Source organism: Anolis carolinensis, chromosome 6 (genome assembly GCF_035594765.1).
Source record: "Anolis carolinensis isolate JA03-04 chromosome 6, rAnoCar3.1.pri, whole genome shotgun sequence".
In the NCBI taxonomy this organism is placed as follows: domain Eukaryota; kingdom Metazoa; phylum Chordata; class Lepidosauria; order Squamata; family Dactyloidae; genus Anolis; species Anolis carolinensis.
This window is the reverse complement of record NC_085846.1, coordinates 64,873,495-64,888,683: the sequence shown is the minus strand read 5'-3', so window position 1 is coordinate 64,888,683 and position 15,189 is coordinate 64,873,495. Positions and strand designations below refer to the sequence as shown.

The 15,189-nt window shown below is 42.6% G+C and overlaps 2 protein-coding genes across 5 annotated transcripts in view; one reads left to right on the top strand and one right to left on the bottom strand.

Annotated features, from left to right (window-relative positions):
- Positions 1 to 6,845, bottom strand: part of dppa4 (developmental pluripotency associated 4) — a 42,357-nt gene extending 35,512 nt beyond the window's left edge. Inside the window, exon 1 of one of the 3 annotated variants that reach the window (XM_062957644.1) lies at positions 6,670 to 6,845. The gene's annotated coding sequence lies outside the window, so the exon portion shown is untranslated. Of the gene's footprint in view, positions 1 to 6,245; positions 6,481 to 6,669 lie in introns of those variants that run through there. The other 2 variants (XM_062957642.1, XM_062957643.1) reach the window with 2 other exon arrangements.
- The window catches only part of lars2 (leucyl-tRNA synthetase 2, mitochondrial), a 68,439-nt gene continuing 59,727 nt past the window's right edge, over positions 6,478 to 15,189 (top strand). The window contains exons 1-2 of one of the 2 annotated variants that reach the window (XM_062957640.1): positions 6,478 to 6,591; positions 12,723 to 12,978. In XM_062957640.1, the coding sequence (XP_062813710.1) occupies positions 12,745 to 12,978 (234 nt within the window). In that variant the 5' untranslated portion in view covers positions 6,478 to 6,591; positions 12,723 to 12,744. The remainder of the gene's footprint in view (positions 6,592 to 12,722; positions 12,979 to 15,189) is intronic. The other variant, XM_062957641.1, reaches the window with a different exon arrangement.

Below are 15,189 nucleotides of genomic sequence, written 5' to 3'. Positions count from 1 at the left end.
CCTGAGTGAGGGAGAGTTTCTTTCCCCACTCAGACTTCCAGTCCTGGGAGAAATCTGGAGTATATTGCTATTTCTGATTAGCAATATACTCCGGATTTTCCCCTGGGCTGGAGGCCTGAGTGAGGGAGAGTTTCTTTCCCCACTCAGGCTTCCAGTCCAGGGAGAAATCTGGAGTATATTGCTATTTCTGATTAGCAATATACTCCGGATTTTTCCCTGGGCTGGAGGCCTTAGTGAGGGAGAGTTTCTTTCCCCACTCAGACTTCCAGTCCAGGGAGAAATCTGGAGTATATTGCTATTCTTGATTAGCAATATACTCCGGATTTCTCCCTGGGTTGGAGGCCTGAGTGAGGGAGAGTTTCTTTCCCCACTCAGGCTTCCAGTCCAGGAAGAAATCTGGAGTATATTGCTATTCTTGATTAGCAATATACTCCGGATTTCTCCCTGGGGTGGAGGCCTGAGTGAGGGAGAGTTTCTTTCCCCACTCAGACTTCCAGTCCAGGGAGAAATCTGGAGTATATTGCTATTCTTGATTAGCAATATACTCCGGATTTCTCCCTGGGCTGGAGGCCTGAGTGAGGGAGAGTTTCTTTCCCCACTCAGACTTCCAGTCCAGGGAGAAATCTGGAGTATATTGCTATTCTTGATTAGCAATATACTCCGGATTTCTCCCTGGGCTGGAGGCCTGAGTGAGGGAGAGTTTCTTTCCCCACTCAGACTTCCAGTCCAGGGAGAAATCTGGAGTATATTGCTATTCTTGATTAGCAATATACTCCGGATTTCTCCCTGGGCTGGAGGCCTGAGTGAGGGAGAGTTTCTTTCCCCACTCAGGCTTCCAGTCCAGGGAGAAATCTGGAGTATATTGCTATTTCTGATTAGCAATATACTCCGGATTTTTCCCTGGGCTGGAGGCCTGAGTTAGGGAGAGTTTCTTTCCCCACTCAGACTTCCAGTCCTGGGAGAAATCTGGAGTATATTGCTATTTCTGATTAGCAATATACTCCGGATTTTTCCCTGGGCTGGAGGCCTGAGTGAGGGAGAGTTTCTTTCCCCACTCAGACTTCCAGTCCAGGGAGAAATCTGGAGTATATTGCTATTCTTGATTAGCAATATACTCCGGATTTCTCCCTGGGTTGGAGGCCTGAGTGAGGGAGAGTTTCTTTCCCCACTCAGGCTTCCAGTCCAGGAAGAAATCTGGAGTATATTGCTATTCTTGATTAGCAATATACTCCGGATTTCTCCCTGGGTTGGAGGCCTGAGTGAGGGAGAGTTTCTTTCCCCACTCAGACTTCCAGTCCAGGGAGAAATCTGGAGTATATTGCTATTCTTGATTAGCAATATACTCCGGATTTCTCCCTGGGCTGGAGGCCTGAGTGAGGGAGAGTTTCTTTCCCCACTCAGACTTCCAGTCCAGGGAGAAATCTGGAGTATATTGCTATTCTTGATTAGCAATATACTCCGGATTTCTCCCTGGGCTGGAGGCCTGAGTGAGGGAGAGTTTCTTTCCCCACTCAGGCTTCCAGTCCAGGGAGAAATCTGGAGTATATTGCTATTTCTGATTAGCAATATACTCCGGATTTTTCCCTGGGCTGGAGGCCTGAGTTAGGGAGAGTTTCTTTCCCCACTCAGACTTCCAGTCCTGGGAGAAATCTGGAGTATATTGCTATTTCTGATTAGCAATATACTCCGGATTTTTCCCTGGGCTGGAGGCCTGAGTGAGGGAGAGTTTCTTTCCCCACTCAGACTTCCAGTCCTGGGAGAAATCTGGAGTAAATTGCTATTTCTGATTAGCAATATACTCCGGATTTTCCCCTGGGCTGGAGGCCTGAGTGAGGGAGAGTTTCTTTCCCCACTCAGGCTTCCAGTCCAGGGAGAAATCTGGAGTATATTGCTATTTCTGATTAGCAATATACTCCAGATTTCTCCCTGGGTTGGAGGCCTGAGTGAGGGAGAGTTTCTTTCCCCACTCAGGCTTCCAGTCCAGGAAGAAATCCGGAGTATATTGCTATTCTTGATTAGCAATATACTCCGGATTTCTCCCTGGGTTGGAGGCCTGAGTGAGGGAGAGTTTCTTTCCCCACTCAGACTTCCAGTCCAGGGAGAAATCTGGAGTATATTGCTATTCTTGATTAGCAATATACTCCGGATTTCTCCCTGGGCTGGAGGCCTGAGTGAGGGAGAGTTTCTTTCCCCACTCAGGCTTCCAGTCCAGGGAGAAATCTGGAGTATATTGCTATTTCTGATTAGCAATATACTCCGGATTTTTCCCTGGGCTGGAGGCCTGAGTGAGGGAGAGTTTCTTTCCCCACTCAGACTTCCAGTCCTGGGAGAAATCTGGAGTATATTGCTATTTCTGATTAGCAATATACTCCGGATTTTTCCCTGGGCTGGAGGCCTGAGTGAGGGAGAGTTTCTTTCCCCACTCAGGCTTCCAGTCCAGGGAGAAATCTGGAGTATATTGCTATTTCTGATTAGCAATATACTCCGGATTTTTCCCTGGGCTGGAGGCCTTAGTGAGGGAGAGTTTCTTTCCCCACTCAGACTTCCAGTCCTGGGAGAAATCTGGAGTATATTGCTATTTCTGATTAGCAATATACTCCGGATTTTTCCCTGGGCTGGAGGCCTGAGTGAGGGAGAGTTTCTTTCCCCACTCAGACTTCCAGTCCAGGGAGAAATCTGGAGTATATTGCTATTCTTGATTAGCAATATACTCCGGATTTCTCCCTGGGCTGGAGGCCTGAGTGAGGGAGAGTTTCTTTCCCCACTCAGGCTTCCAGTCCAGGGAGAAATCTGGAGTATATTGCTATTTCTGATTAGCAATATACTCCGGATTTTTCCCTGGGCTGGAGGCCTGAGTTAGGGAGAGTTTCTTTCCCCACTCAGACTTCCAGTCCTGGGAGAAATCTGGAGTATATTGCTATTTCTGATTAGCAATATACTCCGGATTTTTCCCTGGGCTGGAGGCCTGAGTGAGGGAGAGTTTCTTTCCCCACTCAGACTTCCAGTCCTGGGAGAAATCTGGAGTAAATTGCTATTTCTGATTAGCAATATACTCCGGATTTTCCCTTGGGCTGGAGGCCTGAGTGAGGGAGAGTTTCTTTCCCCACTCAGGCTTCCAGTCCAGGGAGAAATCTGGAGTATATTGCTATTTCTGATTAGCAATATACTCCGGATTTTTCCCTGGGCTGGAGGCCTTAGTGAGGGAGAGTTTCTTTCCCCACTCAGACTTCCAGTCCAGGGAGAAATCTGGAGTATATTGCTATTCTTGATTAGCAATATACTCCAGATTTCTCCCTGGGTTGGAGGCCTGAGTGAGGGAGAGTTTCTTTCCCCACTCAGACTTCCAGTCCTGGGAGAAATCTGGAGTATATTGCTATTTCTGATTAGCAATATACTCCGGATTTTCCCCTGGGCTGGAGGCCTGAGTGAGGGAGAGTTTCTTTCCCCACTCAGGCTTCCAGTCCAGGGAGAAATCTGGAGTATATTGCTATTTCTGATTAGCAATATACTCCGGATTTTTCCCTGGGCTGGAGGCCTTAGTGAGGGAGAGTTTCTTTCCCCACTCAGACTTCCAGTCCAGGGAGAAATCTGGAGTATATTGCTATTCTTGATTAGCAATATACTCCGGATTTCTCCCTGGGTTGGAGGCCTGAGTGAGGGAGAGTTTCTTTCCCCACTCAGGCTTCCAGTCCAGGAAGAAATCCGGAGTATATTGCTATTCTTGATTAGCAATATACTCCGGATTTCTCCCTGGGTTGGAGGCCTGAGTGAGGGAGAGTTTCTTTCCCCACTCAGACTTCCAGTCCAGGGAGAAATCTGGAGTATATTGCTATTCTTGATTAGCAATATACTCCGGATTTCTCCCTGGGCTGGAGGCCTGAGTGAGGGAGAGTTTCTTTCCCCACTCAGACTTCCAGTCCAGGGAGAAATCTGGAGTATATTGCTATTCTTGATTAGCAATATACTCCGGATTTCTCCCTGGGCTGGAGGCCTGAGTGAGGGAGAGTTTCTTTCCCCACTCAGACTTCCAGTCCAGGGAGAAATCTGGAGTATATTGCTATTTCTGATTAGCAATATACTCCGGATTTTCCCCTGGGCTGGAGGCCTGAGTGAGGGAGAGTTTCTTTCCCCACTCAGGCTTCCAGTCCAGGGAGAAATCTGGAGTATATTGCTATTTCTGATTAGCAATATACTCCGGATTTTTCCCTGGGCTGGAGGCCTTAGTGAGGGAGAGTTTCTTTCCCCACTCAGACTTCCAGTCCAGGGAGAAATCTGGAGTATATTGCTATTTCTGATTAGCAATATACTCCGGATTTTCCCCTGGGCTGGAGGCCTGAGTGAGGGAGAGTTTCTTTCCCCACTCAGGCTTCCAGTCCAGGGAGAAATCTGGAGTATATTGCTATTTCTGATTAGCAATATACTCCGGATTTTTCCCTGGGCTGGAGGCCTGAGTGAGGGAGAGTTTCTTTCCCCACTCAGACTTCCAGTCCTGGGAGAAATCTGGAGTATATTGCTATTTCTGATTAGCAATATACTCCGGATTTTTCCCTGGGCTGGAGGCCTGAGTGAGGGAGAGTTTCTTTCCCCACTCAGGCTTCCAGTCCAGGGAGAAATCTGGAGTATATTGCTATTTCTGATTAGCAATATACTCCGGATTTTTCCCTGGGCTGGAGGCCTTAGTGAGGGAGAGTTTCTTTCCCCACTCAGACTTCCAGTCCAGGGAGAAATCTGGAGTATATTGCTATTCTTGATTAGCAATATACTCCAGATTTCTCCCTGGGTTGGAGGCCTGAGTGAGGGAGAGTTTCTTTCCCCACTCAGGCTTCCAGTCCAGGAAGAAATCCGGAGTATATTGCTATTCTTGATTAGCAATATACTCCGGATTTCTCCCTGGGTTGGAGGCCTGAGTGAGGGAGAGTTTCTTTCCCCACTCAGACTTCCAGTCCTGGGAGAAATCTGGAGTATATTGCTATTTCTGATTAGCAATATACTCCGGATTTTCCCCTGGGCTGGAGGCCTGAGTGAGGGAGAGTTTCTTTCCCCACTCAGGCTTCCAGTCCAGGGAGAAATCTGGAGTATATTGCTATTTCTGATTAGCAATATACTCCGGATTTTTCCCTGGGCTGGAGGCCTTAGTGAGGGAGAGTTTCTTTCCCCACTCAGACTTCCAGTCCAGGGAGAAATCTGGAGTATATTGCTATTTCTGATTAGCAATATACTCCGGATTTTTCCCTGGGCTGGAGGCCTGAGTTAGGGAGAGTTTCTTTCCCCACTCAGACTTCCAGTCCTGGGAGAAATCTGGAGTATATTGCTATTTCGGATTTCTCCCTGGGCTGGAGGCCTTAGTGGGGCCTCTCCAGTATTATTATTATTATTATTATTATTATTATTATTATTATTATTATTATTATTATTAACATTGAGGATGGGTGGCCATCTGTCAGGTGTGCTTTGCTGTACTTTTGGTGCACAAAGGCAGAAGGGGGTTGGACTAAATGGCCCAAGGGTCTCTTCCAACCCTCTCCATTATTTTATTATTATTAGTAACATTGAGGATGGGTGGCCATCTGCCAGGGGTGCTTTGCTGTGCTTTTGGTGCACAAAGGCAGAAGGGGGTTGGACTAAATGGCCCAAGGGTCTCTTCCAACCGTCTCCATTGTTTTATTATTATTATTAAAATTGAGTCTGGGTGGCCATCTGTCAGGGGTGCTTTGCTGTGCTTTTGGTGCACAAAGGCAGAAGGGGGTTGGACTAAATGGCCCAAGGGTCTTTTCCAACCCTCTCCATTATTTTATTATTATTAGTAACATTGAGTCTGGGTGGCCATCTTTCAGGGGTGCTTTGCTGTGCTTTTGGTGCACAAAGGCAGAAGGGGGTTGGACTAAATGGCCCAAGGGTCTCTTCCAACCCTCTCCATTGTTTTATTATTATTATTAACATTGAGTCTGGGTGGCCATCTGTCAGGGGTTCCTTGCTGTGCTTTTGGTGCAGAAAGGCAGAAGGGGGTTGGACTAAATGGCCCAAGGGTTTCTTCCAACCCTCTTTTTTATTATTATTATTATTATTATTATTATTAACATTGAGGCTGTATTTGTTTCTTTTTTTAACCTCAAAATAAAATATGTGCCATGTGCATAGGCATTTGTTCATAGTTTTTTTAAAAAAAACTATAGTCCGGCCCTCCAACGGTCTGAGGGACTGTTAACTGGCCCCCCGTTTAAAAAGTTTGGGGACCCCTGACTTACAGCAATCTTGAGCACGCCCTTTTCTCTCCCTTTGAAAAAAGGCGTGCAGCATGAGGAGTGGAGGAGGAAACACAACGTGTGTTGGGGAAAAAAGAACGACTCCCACCTTGTTCTCAGCAGTTGCAAAGCACAGATGCAGGCGAAGCTTCTCTTTCAAACGCCGCGCGCTCCTTCGCCCGGCCCAGCAAGCAGCTTCTCCCTAGGCACGCCCCTCTGCTGGGGATCCTTGTGCGCCTGCGCAAAGCGCCTCCAAAGATGGCGGCGCCCAGGTTTGAGCGGAAGAGCCTTTTTTGCTGACGGTTTTTCAGTGACAGGTTTGTCCCAATTAGGAGTAGCAGCAACGGAGGTGAGCATGAACAACGGGCTGGGGATTGTTGTACAAGTGACAGAGAAAAAAAAGTAGCATTAAAATTAAAATTTTAACCTGGTGGAAGTGGAAGTGCTCGCTGAGGCGGAAGGCATCCCGTTTGTGGCAATGTTGTTGTTGGGCGCCTTCATGTTCCCTTCCTCTGGCGACCCTAAGGCTTGTGGAATAATATGCCCCCTTCCTTGAATTTAGCTTTTGATACTCAAAAAGGAAGTTTAATGGTTTCAGCAGTATAGCGTGAGGACTCTTTTTTTTTTTTTTTACCTCTGGGTAAGTAATCTGGTGGTGGCGCAGTGTGTTTAAAGCACTGAGCTGCTGAACTTGCAGACTGAAAGGTCCCAGGTTCAAATCCCTGTTAGCCCCAGCTCCTGCCAACCTAGCAGTTCAAAAACATGCAAATGTGAGTAGCTCAATAGGTACCACTCCGGCGGGAAGGTAACAGCGCTCCATGCAGTCATGCCAGCCACATGATCTTGGAGATGTCTATGGACAACACCGGCTCTTCGGCTTAGAAATGGAGATGAGCACCAACCCCCGGAATCAGTCACGATTGGACTTAACGTCAGGGGAAAACCTTTACCTTAAGTAATCTATACTGAAAGGAGGAAGAGCTGAGGAGCCTTATAACCAAGGTGAAAGAAGAAAGTGCAAAAGCTGGGTTGCAGTTAAACATAAAAAACCAAGGTTATGGCAACCAGACTGACTGATAACTAGCAAATAGAGGGAGGAAACGTGGAGGCAGTGACAGACTTTATATCTCTAGGTGCGAAGATTACTGTAGACGCAGACTGCAACCAAGAAATCAGAAGATGTTTACTTCTTGGAAGGAGAGCAATGACCAACCTCAATAAAATAGTGAAGAGTAGAGACATCACACTGGCAGCGAAGGTCCACATAGTTAAAGCAATGGTATTCCCAGTAGTGACCTATGGATACAAGAGCTGGCCATAAGGAAGATAGACGCTTTTGAATTGTGGTGTTGGAGGAAAATTCTGAGAGCGCCTTGGACCTCAAGAAGATCCAACCAGTACATACTCCTAGAAATAATGAGAAGACATGAAAGCTTGGAAAAGATAATGATGCTGGGGGAAATGGAAGGAAAAAGGAAGAGAGGCCGACCAAGAACAAGATGGATGGATGTCATCCTTGAAGTGATTGGCTTGACCTTGAAGGAGCTGAGGGTGGCGACGGCTGTCAGGGAGCTCTGTTGTGGACTGGTCCATGAGGTCACAAAGAGTCGGAAGCGACTGAACGACTAAATGACAATAACAAGTAATTATGGTTTATTGAATGCCTTCAAGTGGTTTCTTTCCTTTGACCTTCCTAAAGCCTATCACCAGGGGTGCATCCGCACTGTAGAATTGATGCAGTTTGCCACCACTTTAACTACTGTGGCTGAATAATAATAATAATAATAATAATAATAATTTTATGTTGTTGAAGGCTTTCAGGACCGAAATCACTGGGTTGCTGTGAGTTTTCTGGGCTATATGGCCATGTTCCAGAAGCATTCTCTTGTGACGTTTTGCCTACATCCAGAAATCCAACAAATGCTACGCTCAGCAAAGGACATGAGGGATCCTCTCACCTCTGCAGGAGTCTACTGTATATCATGCAGCTGTGGACAAGACAAGACTACATAGGGATCACCAAAGGTAGCATTGCCCAAACACGAATCAAGGAATGTGAAAGGCACTGCAGACTAATTCAACCAGAGAAGTCAGCAGAGCACTTGATGAACCAACTCAGCATATTATTTGAGAACATAGAAATGCAGGACCACTCTAGCAATTTCAACAGAAATGAGAAAACCATTAAAATGAACAAAATTGGCTACTAGTATTTAAAAACTCTAAAATCAGGACAGTAAATAAAGAACAACATTCAGAAAACATGGGAATTCCAGATGAACAATCAGGACCAGCTAATACCTCCCTCATGCAAGAGGCAGCCAGGCTTTGAATCTGCAAGGCCATTAAATGCTAATCAAGTTGGCCATTTGCAACATTCACACTTGCCTCAAACAGACAAGAGTTCTTTCTCCCAACCTGGATTTTCCATAGATATTTAAACCCCAATTGCCTAGTTTCCAAATGATCTCACAACCTCCAAGAATGCCTGCCATAGATGTGGGTGAAACGTCAGAAGAGAATGCTTCTGGAACATGGGCATATAGCCCAGAAAACTCACAGCAACCCAATAATAATTTTATTTCTTACTTGTCTCATCTCATGGCTCAAGAAGGGTTACAAAACAATTAAAATAAATAAACACAGCAAAAACACTACAACCACACACACTAAAGGTATCTATGTGAAATACCACATTAAAACAGGCAAAACAGATTAAACAAAGGGCATGCACTAAAATTCATGTCTATTTTTAAAGATTGCCTGGGTAGGACTGCTGGAAGAGACAGGTCTTTACTTGTGTCTTAAATTTGACAGCTGATTTAGCTGTCTGAGCTCTACCAGCAGGTCGTTCCAGAGAGGGGGGGGCAGGGATGAAAAGGTCCTCTGGGTCATGGTTGCCAGTTGGGCTCTGGTTGGTTGGAGCAGACATCCCCCAGAAGACCAAAGTGTGGAGCGGATTGTATGGGAAAAGGCGATTCTTTAGGTAATCTGGACCCAAACCATGCAGGGCTTTGAATGTCAAAACCAACATCTTATACTTTTCCCGGAAACGAATTGGCTGTCAGTGGAATGACTTTAGGATAGGTGTTATATGCTCACGCTTAGATGTTCCTGTAACCAGTCTAGCTGGCATATTTTGAACCAACTGGAGTTTCTGAACTTGTTATAAGGGTAGCCCACTATAAAGCATATTGCAGAAGTTCCAACCTTGAGGTTACCAGTGCATGCACTACCATCTTCAGGTCCTCCAAATCTAGGAAGGGGCTCTGTTGGCGGATCAGCCAAAGTTGATAGTAAGCACTCCTGAGTCCTGACCATTGCACCTACCTGGGTTGACATTTGGAGAGAGAGATCCAGGAGTACTCCCAAGCTGTGAACAGTCTTTCAGGAAGAGCGTAACCCTATCCAGAACTGGTTGACACACCTCCATTCTCAAATTAGGATCCTTGATAGCAAGCGCCTCTGTTTTGTCTGGATTACTATGAATACTATGGAACCACAGGGGTTGTAGTTCAGTGAGGTGCCAACACTCTTTGGCTAAAGATCTTGTAAAACTACAAGTTCCATGATGTTGAGCCATGGCAGTGAATGTGGTGTCACACTGCATTAAATCTGCAGATTAGATTCACCGTGGAATTTTTTGGTAAGATTTATTCAGAGGGGATTTGCCATAGCCTTTCTGAGAGAAAAAGAGTGGTTTACCCAAGATCACACAGCAAGTTTCTATAATTAGGTATGGATTTGGATCCCAATTCTATTGAGCAGTGGTTCCTAATATTTTCTTTGGCCATGCCTCACCTATTATTATTATTATTTATACCCCACTTTATCTCCCCAAAGGGGACTCAAAGCGGCTTGACATAAAAGCATTACTATACAATTTCAAATATACAAACATTAAAACAGAATTAAACACAAACAGCACTAAAAATTCAGGTTAAAATCCATCAAAACATATTCAGAGTTAATTAAAAACCACAGTACCCCCTGACTAGATCTTAAACACATTCATCTTTTAAAGCCTGTCTGAATAAAAAGGTTTTGGCCTGCTGATGGAAGGACAGCAGGGAAGGGGCCATTGCTTCTCTGGGCAGTGAGCTCCAGAGTCAAGGGCATCCACTGAAAGAGAAGGCCCGCTTTCCCATTTCCACCAACCGAGCTTGAGATGGAGGTGGAACTGAGAGAAGGATCTCTCCTGAAGATCTCAAGGCCTGGGCAGGTTAGTAAAAAGAGATGCGATCAGCCAAATAGCCTGGGCCTGAACCATCTAGGGCTTTAAATGTCATAACCAGCACTTTGAATTGTCACCGGAAACAGACTGGCAGCCAGTGGAGCTGCTGCAACAGGGGGGTTATCCACTCCCTTTTGCTGCCCCTTGCTGCCATTCTTTGAACCAGCCGAAGTATCTAGCTGAGCATCTCTGAAATCCTGATGCCATATCAAATTCTTATTACTCAAAACATGAACTCCTATTCACCTAGTGGAAACCTAAAAGTCCATTGCCTTGGTCTAAACAAGCTTCCAAAGAATGTTGGAAGCTGACTGCTGTGTACATTCTGATTTTAATTTTAAAAATGTATATGCCACAATATATATTTATATACTGTATATGAAGCCTCTAGAATCATAAATGCAAAAAGAATCACTTAGTAACTCATTCTCGAATTGTTCCCCTTAAAAATTATATTGCCTCCCTGTGAGGTGTGTTCCCCACGTTAAGAATCATGGCTATAGAGTCGCAGTCCAGCATTCAGCCCCTGCACCATAGTAGTAGATTTCCTATTTAGGTTTCTAATAAACTCTTTTCTCATCTGTCCTTTAAATCTTCAAGTTAGCAGCTCCTCTACAAGCCTCAGATCAGTGCTATTCTAAGAACTTTTCATGTTAAAGATGTCAGAATACGTACAACCTTGTACAATATCTTCCACAGTAATGGATGTATTGTTAGCTGTTGACAGAATGAATATATGCACATGTGAGCAGGTCATTTATACATTAAAGAGAATCATAAAATGTTCCTGGTTGAATCAGACCAAAGGTCTATAACACAGTAAGAGTTAGTAGCTCTGTCACAAGCCTCTGTCCAGTGGAAGGAAAAATGTGAATGCAAAGAACTGCTTAAGCAACCCCCTTCAGCCTCTCAGTTCTCTTGCCATCTCCTTCTTGTCTGCTCATCTTTATTTTAGGCATTTATTTTATTTCAAAAATTTTAATATTTTAATTAATCCAACTGCTGAAAGATAGAGCGTGAATGTGTTTGCAATATAAAACTATGTGCCTCACAGACAAAGGTTTTATATTGTGAGGCTTTTAGAGAGTGAATGAATGCATTCACTGTTTTCTTCAAGCCTCATGAGTGCACATGTTCACTTTGCAAGGTTTGCACTGAGACTGTGAATGTGTTTCACCTCTCTCCAAGCCTTGCAAATGCACAGATTCACTCTGCAGGGCTTTCAGAAAGACTATGGATGTACAGTAGAGTCTCACTTATCCAAGCTAAACGGGCCAGCAGAAGCTTGGATAAGCGAATATGTTGGATAATAAGGAGGGATTAAGGAAAAGCCTATTAAACATCAAATTAGGTTATGATTTTACAAATTAAGCACCAAAACATCATGTTATACAACAAATTTGACAGAAAAAGTAGTTCAATATGCAGTAATGTTATGTTTTAATTACTGTATTTACGAATTTAGCACCAAAATATCATGATATATTGAAAACATTGACTACAAAAATTGCTTGGATTACCCAGAAGCTTGGATAAGCGAGGCTTGGATAAGTGAGACTCTACTGTATCTAAACTGCAGAGTTAAGATAGTTTGACATCACTTTAATTGCCAAGGCAATTAAAGACTACTATGCAGTAACAAGAGTTATAGTTTAACAAAATGTTTTAGACTTCTCTGCCAGAGAAGACTGGTGCCTCACCAAACTACAGATCTTAGTATTCCATTGCATTGAGCTGCATTAATTATCCATTGTAAATGCACCCTATGAGTCTGTTCACTTTAAAATGTTGTAGGGCAGTGGTCTCTGCTACTGTTCTGTGCCTTTTTTATAAGAACCTGACCATGCAGGTTTTTTGGGTATCTATGTGGGCTCCTGGAATTAATCCTTTGGGGATATGGAGGGCCCGGGAATTCAATAAGTGGTTTCTTTTGGGAGAAATGTCCTGTAGATAGATGGTACACCATCAGAGGTCATTCCAGATCTGTTCAATTTAAACATTTGAATGAATGACACACACACACAAAGCAAAGTTGCTTTCTGGAAATTTCAGAAAATGTATATCTTTGTGAACCTATGTTAGACCAGGAGCCTAGTGTATGTGTCTCTGAATTGGGATGTTTCACTATTAGAAACTTTGAAAAGTATAATTTCTTTACTTGTAAACTGAAGCTTTGTATGTTGTCAGTCTGATACTTTTCTTTTTTACAGACTGCTTGTAATTCTAATTCTTACTGCCTTTTTTAGACTCCCTGACACATGTTACAGAATGTGGATCCCTTACCACAGATTCTTCACATGTTCTTCATGCTGGAGAAGACAGTTAAATGGAATCGTCAACCCAGTGAAATGGCGGAATACATTAGTGCCAAATTGTATCAGATCTATTTATAGTGAGACAGGGAAGTGGAAGAAAAAGTATGGATTGGAGACGAGGAAGAAAGTTGAAAGTTGGTGGCATTCAAGAATAAAGGAACAGTTCCAGAACATTGGCAAAATAGATGTAAGAATTATTGGTAACATTCACCTCCCTTTCTTTTCTTTATTAGCTATTAATTGTACTTAAAAACATGGATTAATTATTGTGTGCTGTATCTCATAATTCTATTGAGTTCATATAATTGTGTCTGCCCATTAGCATCTCCTCAGCATATGTTAGCATTTCAAGCTTCAGAGTATACATCTTCTACTTCATCCTTCCCACAGCAGTTGCTACCATCTTAATCTGTTTAATCCTCTGGTCATCCTATTTCATCTTAATCTGAAATAATAGATATATACTCCTTAAATCTTCAGAACATTCTGAAGACCTCAAGGATATTATCTTGTTATCTAACTTTTCAGTTATTTGCTGCCAATTAAATGTCCAATATAATGTTGATCTTCTCTCATAACTGCATTCAATGTGCCAGTCTTTTTTAGAAACATTATTGCTTCCTGTGTTCATTCTTTTACCAGGTGTTGTCGGTTCTCAGCTCGCTGTTAGACACATACAGAGAACATTTAAAAATTGTAATTACTTTGCATTTGCCCTTCTTTCTAGTTTTTCCTAATGGTAAAAGTGGAGTTACACCATTTTATTTATGAAACAAGCTGGATGAAGAGCTAGTAATTAGTCACCCAGTTAGATTCCTGTTTGGGAACCCAAATATCATCAGCACTCTTAATCACTACACTGATCTGGCTCTCCACAGTCATGCAGAATCTGGCAGAATCTGTTAATTGGTATTGTATGTTTACTGGAAATTAGCCTGAAATAAATTCATGTTGATTTTATGAACTTGATAGTATGAACATTAAGCCCAAGTATAACTAAAACCTTTCTCCAGGATTATTTTTTCCTTGAGATGAGAACCAGAAGAACATAAAAGTGATGCCTTACGGTTACCATCTTTTTCTCCCATCAGAGTGGTCATTTCTTTAACATTGCATTTGTGTGCTATGAAAAGTTCATTTGTTACATTTTTTTTTTTGCTTTTCATGCCCTATAAAGGATTAACATCTGGAGAAAGCAGCTGTTTATTTACAATTAATGAACATTATTATGATGGATTTGTAAAAACAGTCCATGCTGATGGGATTTCTTTCATTGCTAAAGGCCAGTAGAAAGGACTTGAAAGATTTAAGCACTGATCTAGGGAGAATCTATGTGAGAGGTTTGAGAAAATATTTGTTGAGCTTTTTGTTAGAAGAGGCATTGCAATTTTTTTCATAGTCTTGTTCTGGAAATAAACCAACAGATGTTACTACAGCCAAATTCAAACCAGTGGTTTTTGAAGCCCCATCTACACTGCCATAAGTTTCAAACACCATAATAGTGATAGAACTGAAATTAATAGAAATTTAGCTGTGTGGGCTAAGGTCATGAAGTTACAGTTCAGAAACTACTCTTCATGCCAGGACAAAGTGGAACTTTCTCCATATTGCTCTCTTTCAAGTGTTCCTCCTAGATTTATTTCTAGGGCTAATAGCATGACCACAGGAGACTTATTATTGTTTTGGCCCTGGTTTCAAATGGAACAAATGAAATGAAAGAATCATATGCACCAAAATGCTTTCCAACTATATTAGAAGTTAGAAATATTATATAAAATTGGTATCCTAGTATATTTGAAATTGTTTATCATAAATAAATATTTCATAGAATAGTGAAGTGAACCAATTTAAAGGATTTTTAGTTGACTGTTCATATGTGTTTCTGTAGATTAACATAGTCTTCCTCAGTTGAGCAACCTCAATTTGTACTGGGTTAAAAATTCAATTATCCATAGAATCAAAATCATGTCATGCTGGTTGTGTTGACAGGAGTTGTAGTGCCTTACATCAGAAGGGCTCCAAATTGTTCATGGGCTCTTACTGACATTTTGGTCCTTTGTGTTCAAAGCATCCATAACCTTTGAGTATATAAAGGAAAATGTGAGAACTTATAATTAAGCAAAAGCTATGAAGTATTGTGTGAAAAAGGTCATATTTAACATTGTATTTGGCAGCTTCTCTTATGCCAGAATATAAGTACTCTTATTTTTTATGAATATGAGTAAATATCTACCCCAGTTATTAAAATTCACCATCATTAGTTGGCTGGCAGTTAAAGATTCAGCCCTGGTTTTGAGACAAGCAGAATAAAGAGAAAGCAAACTCACATGTAAATTTTAAAATCAAATGTGATAAGAAGGCTTTCATAACTAACACTTTACAGACTATTTCTTTGTCT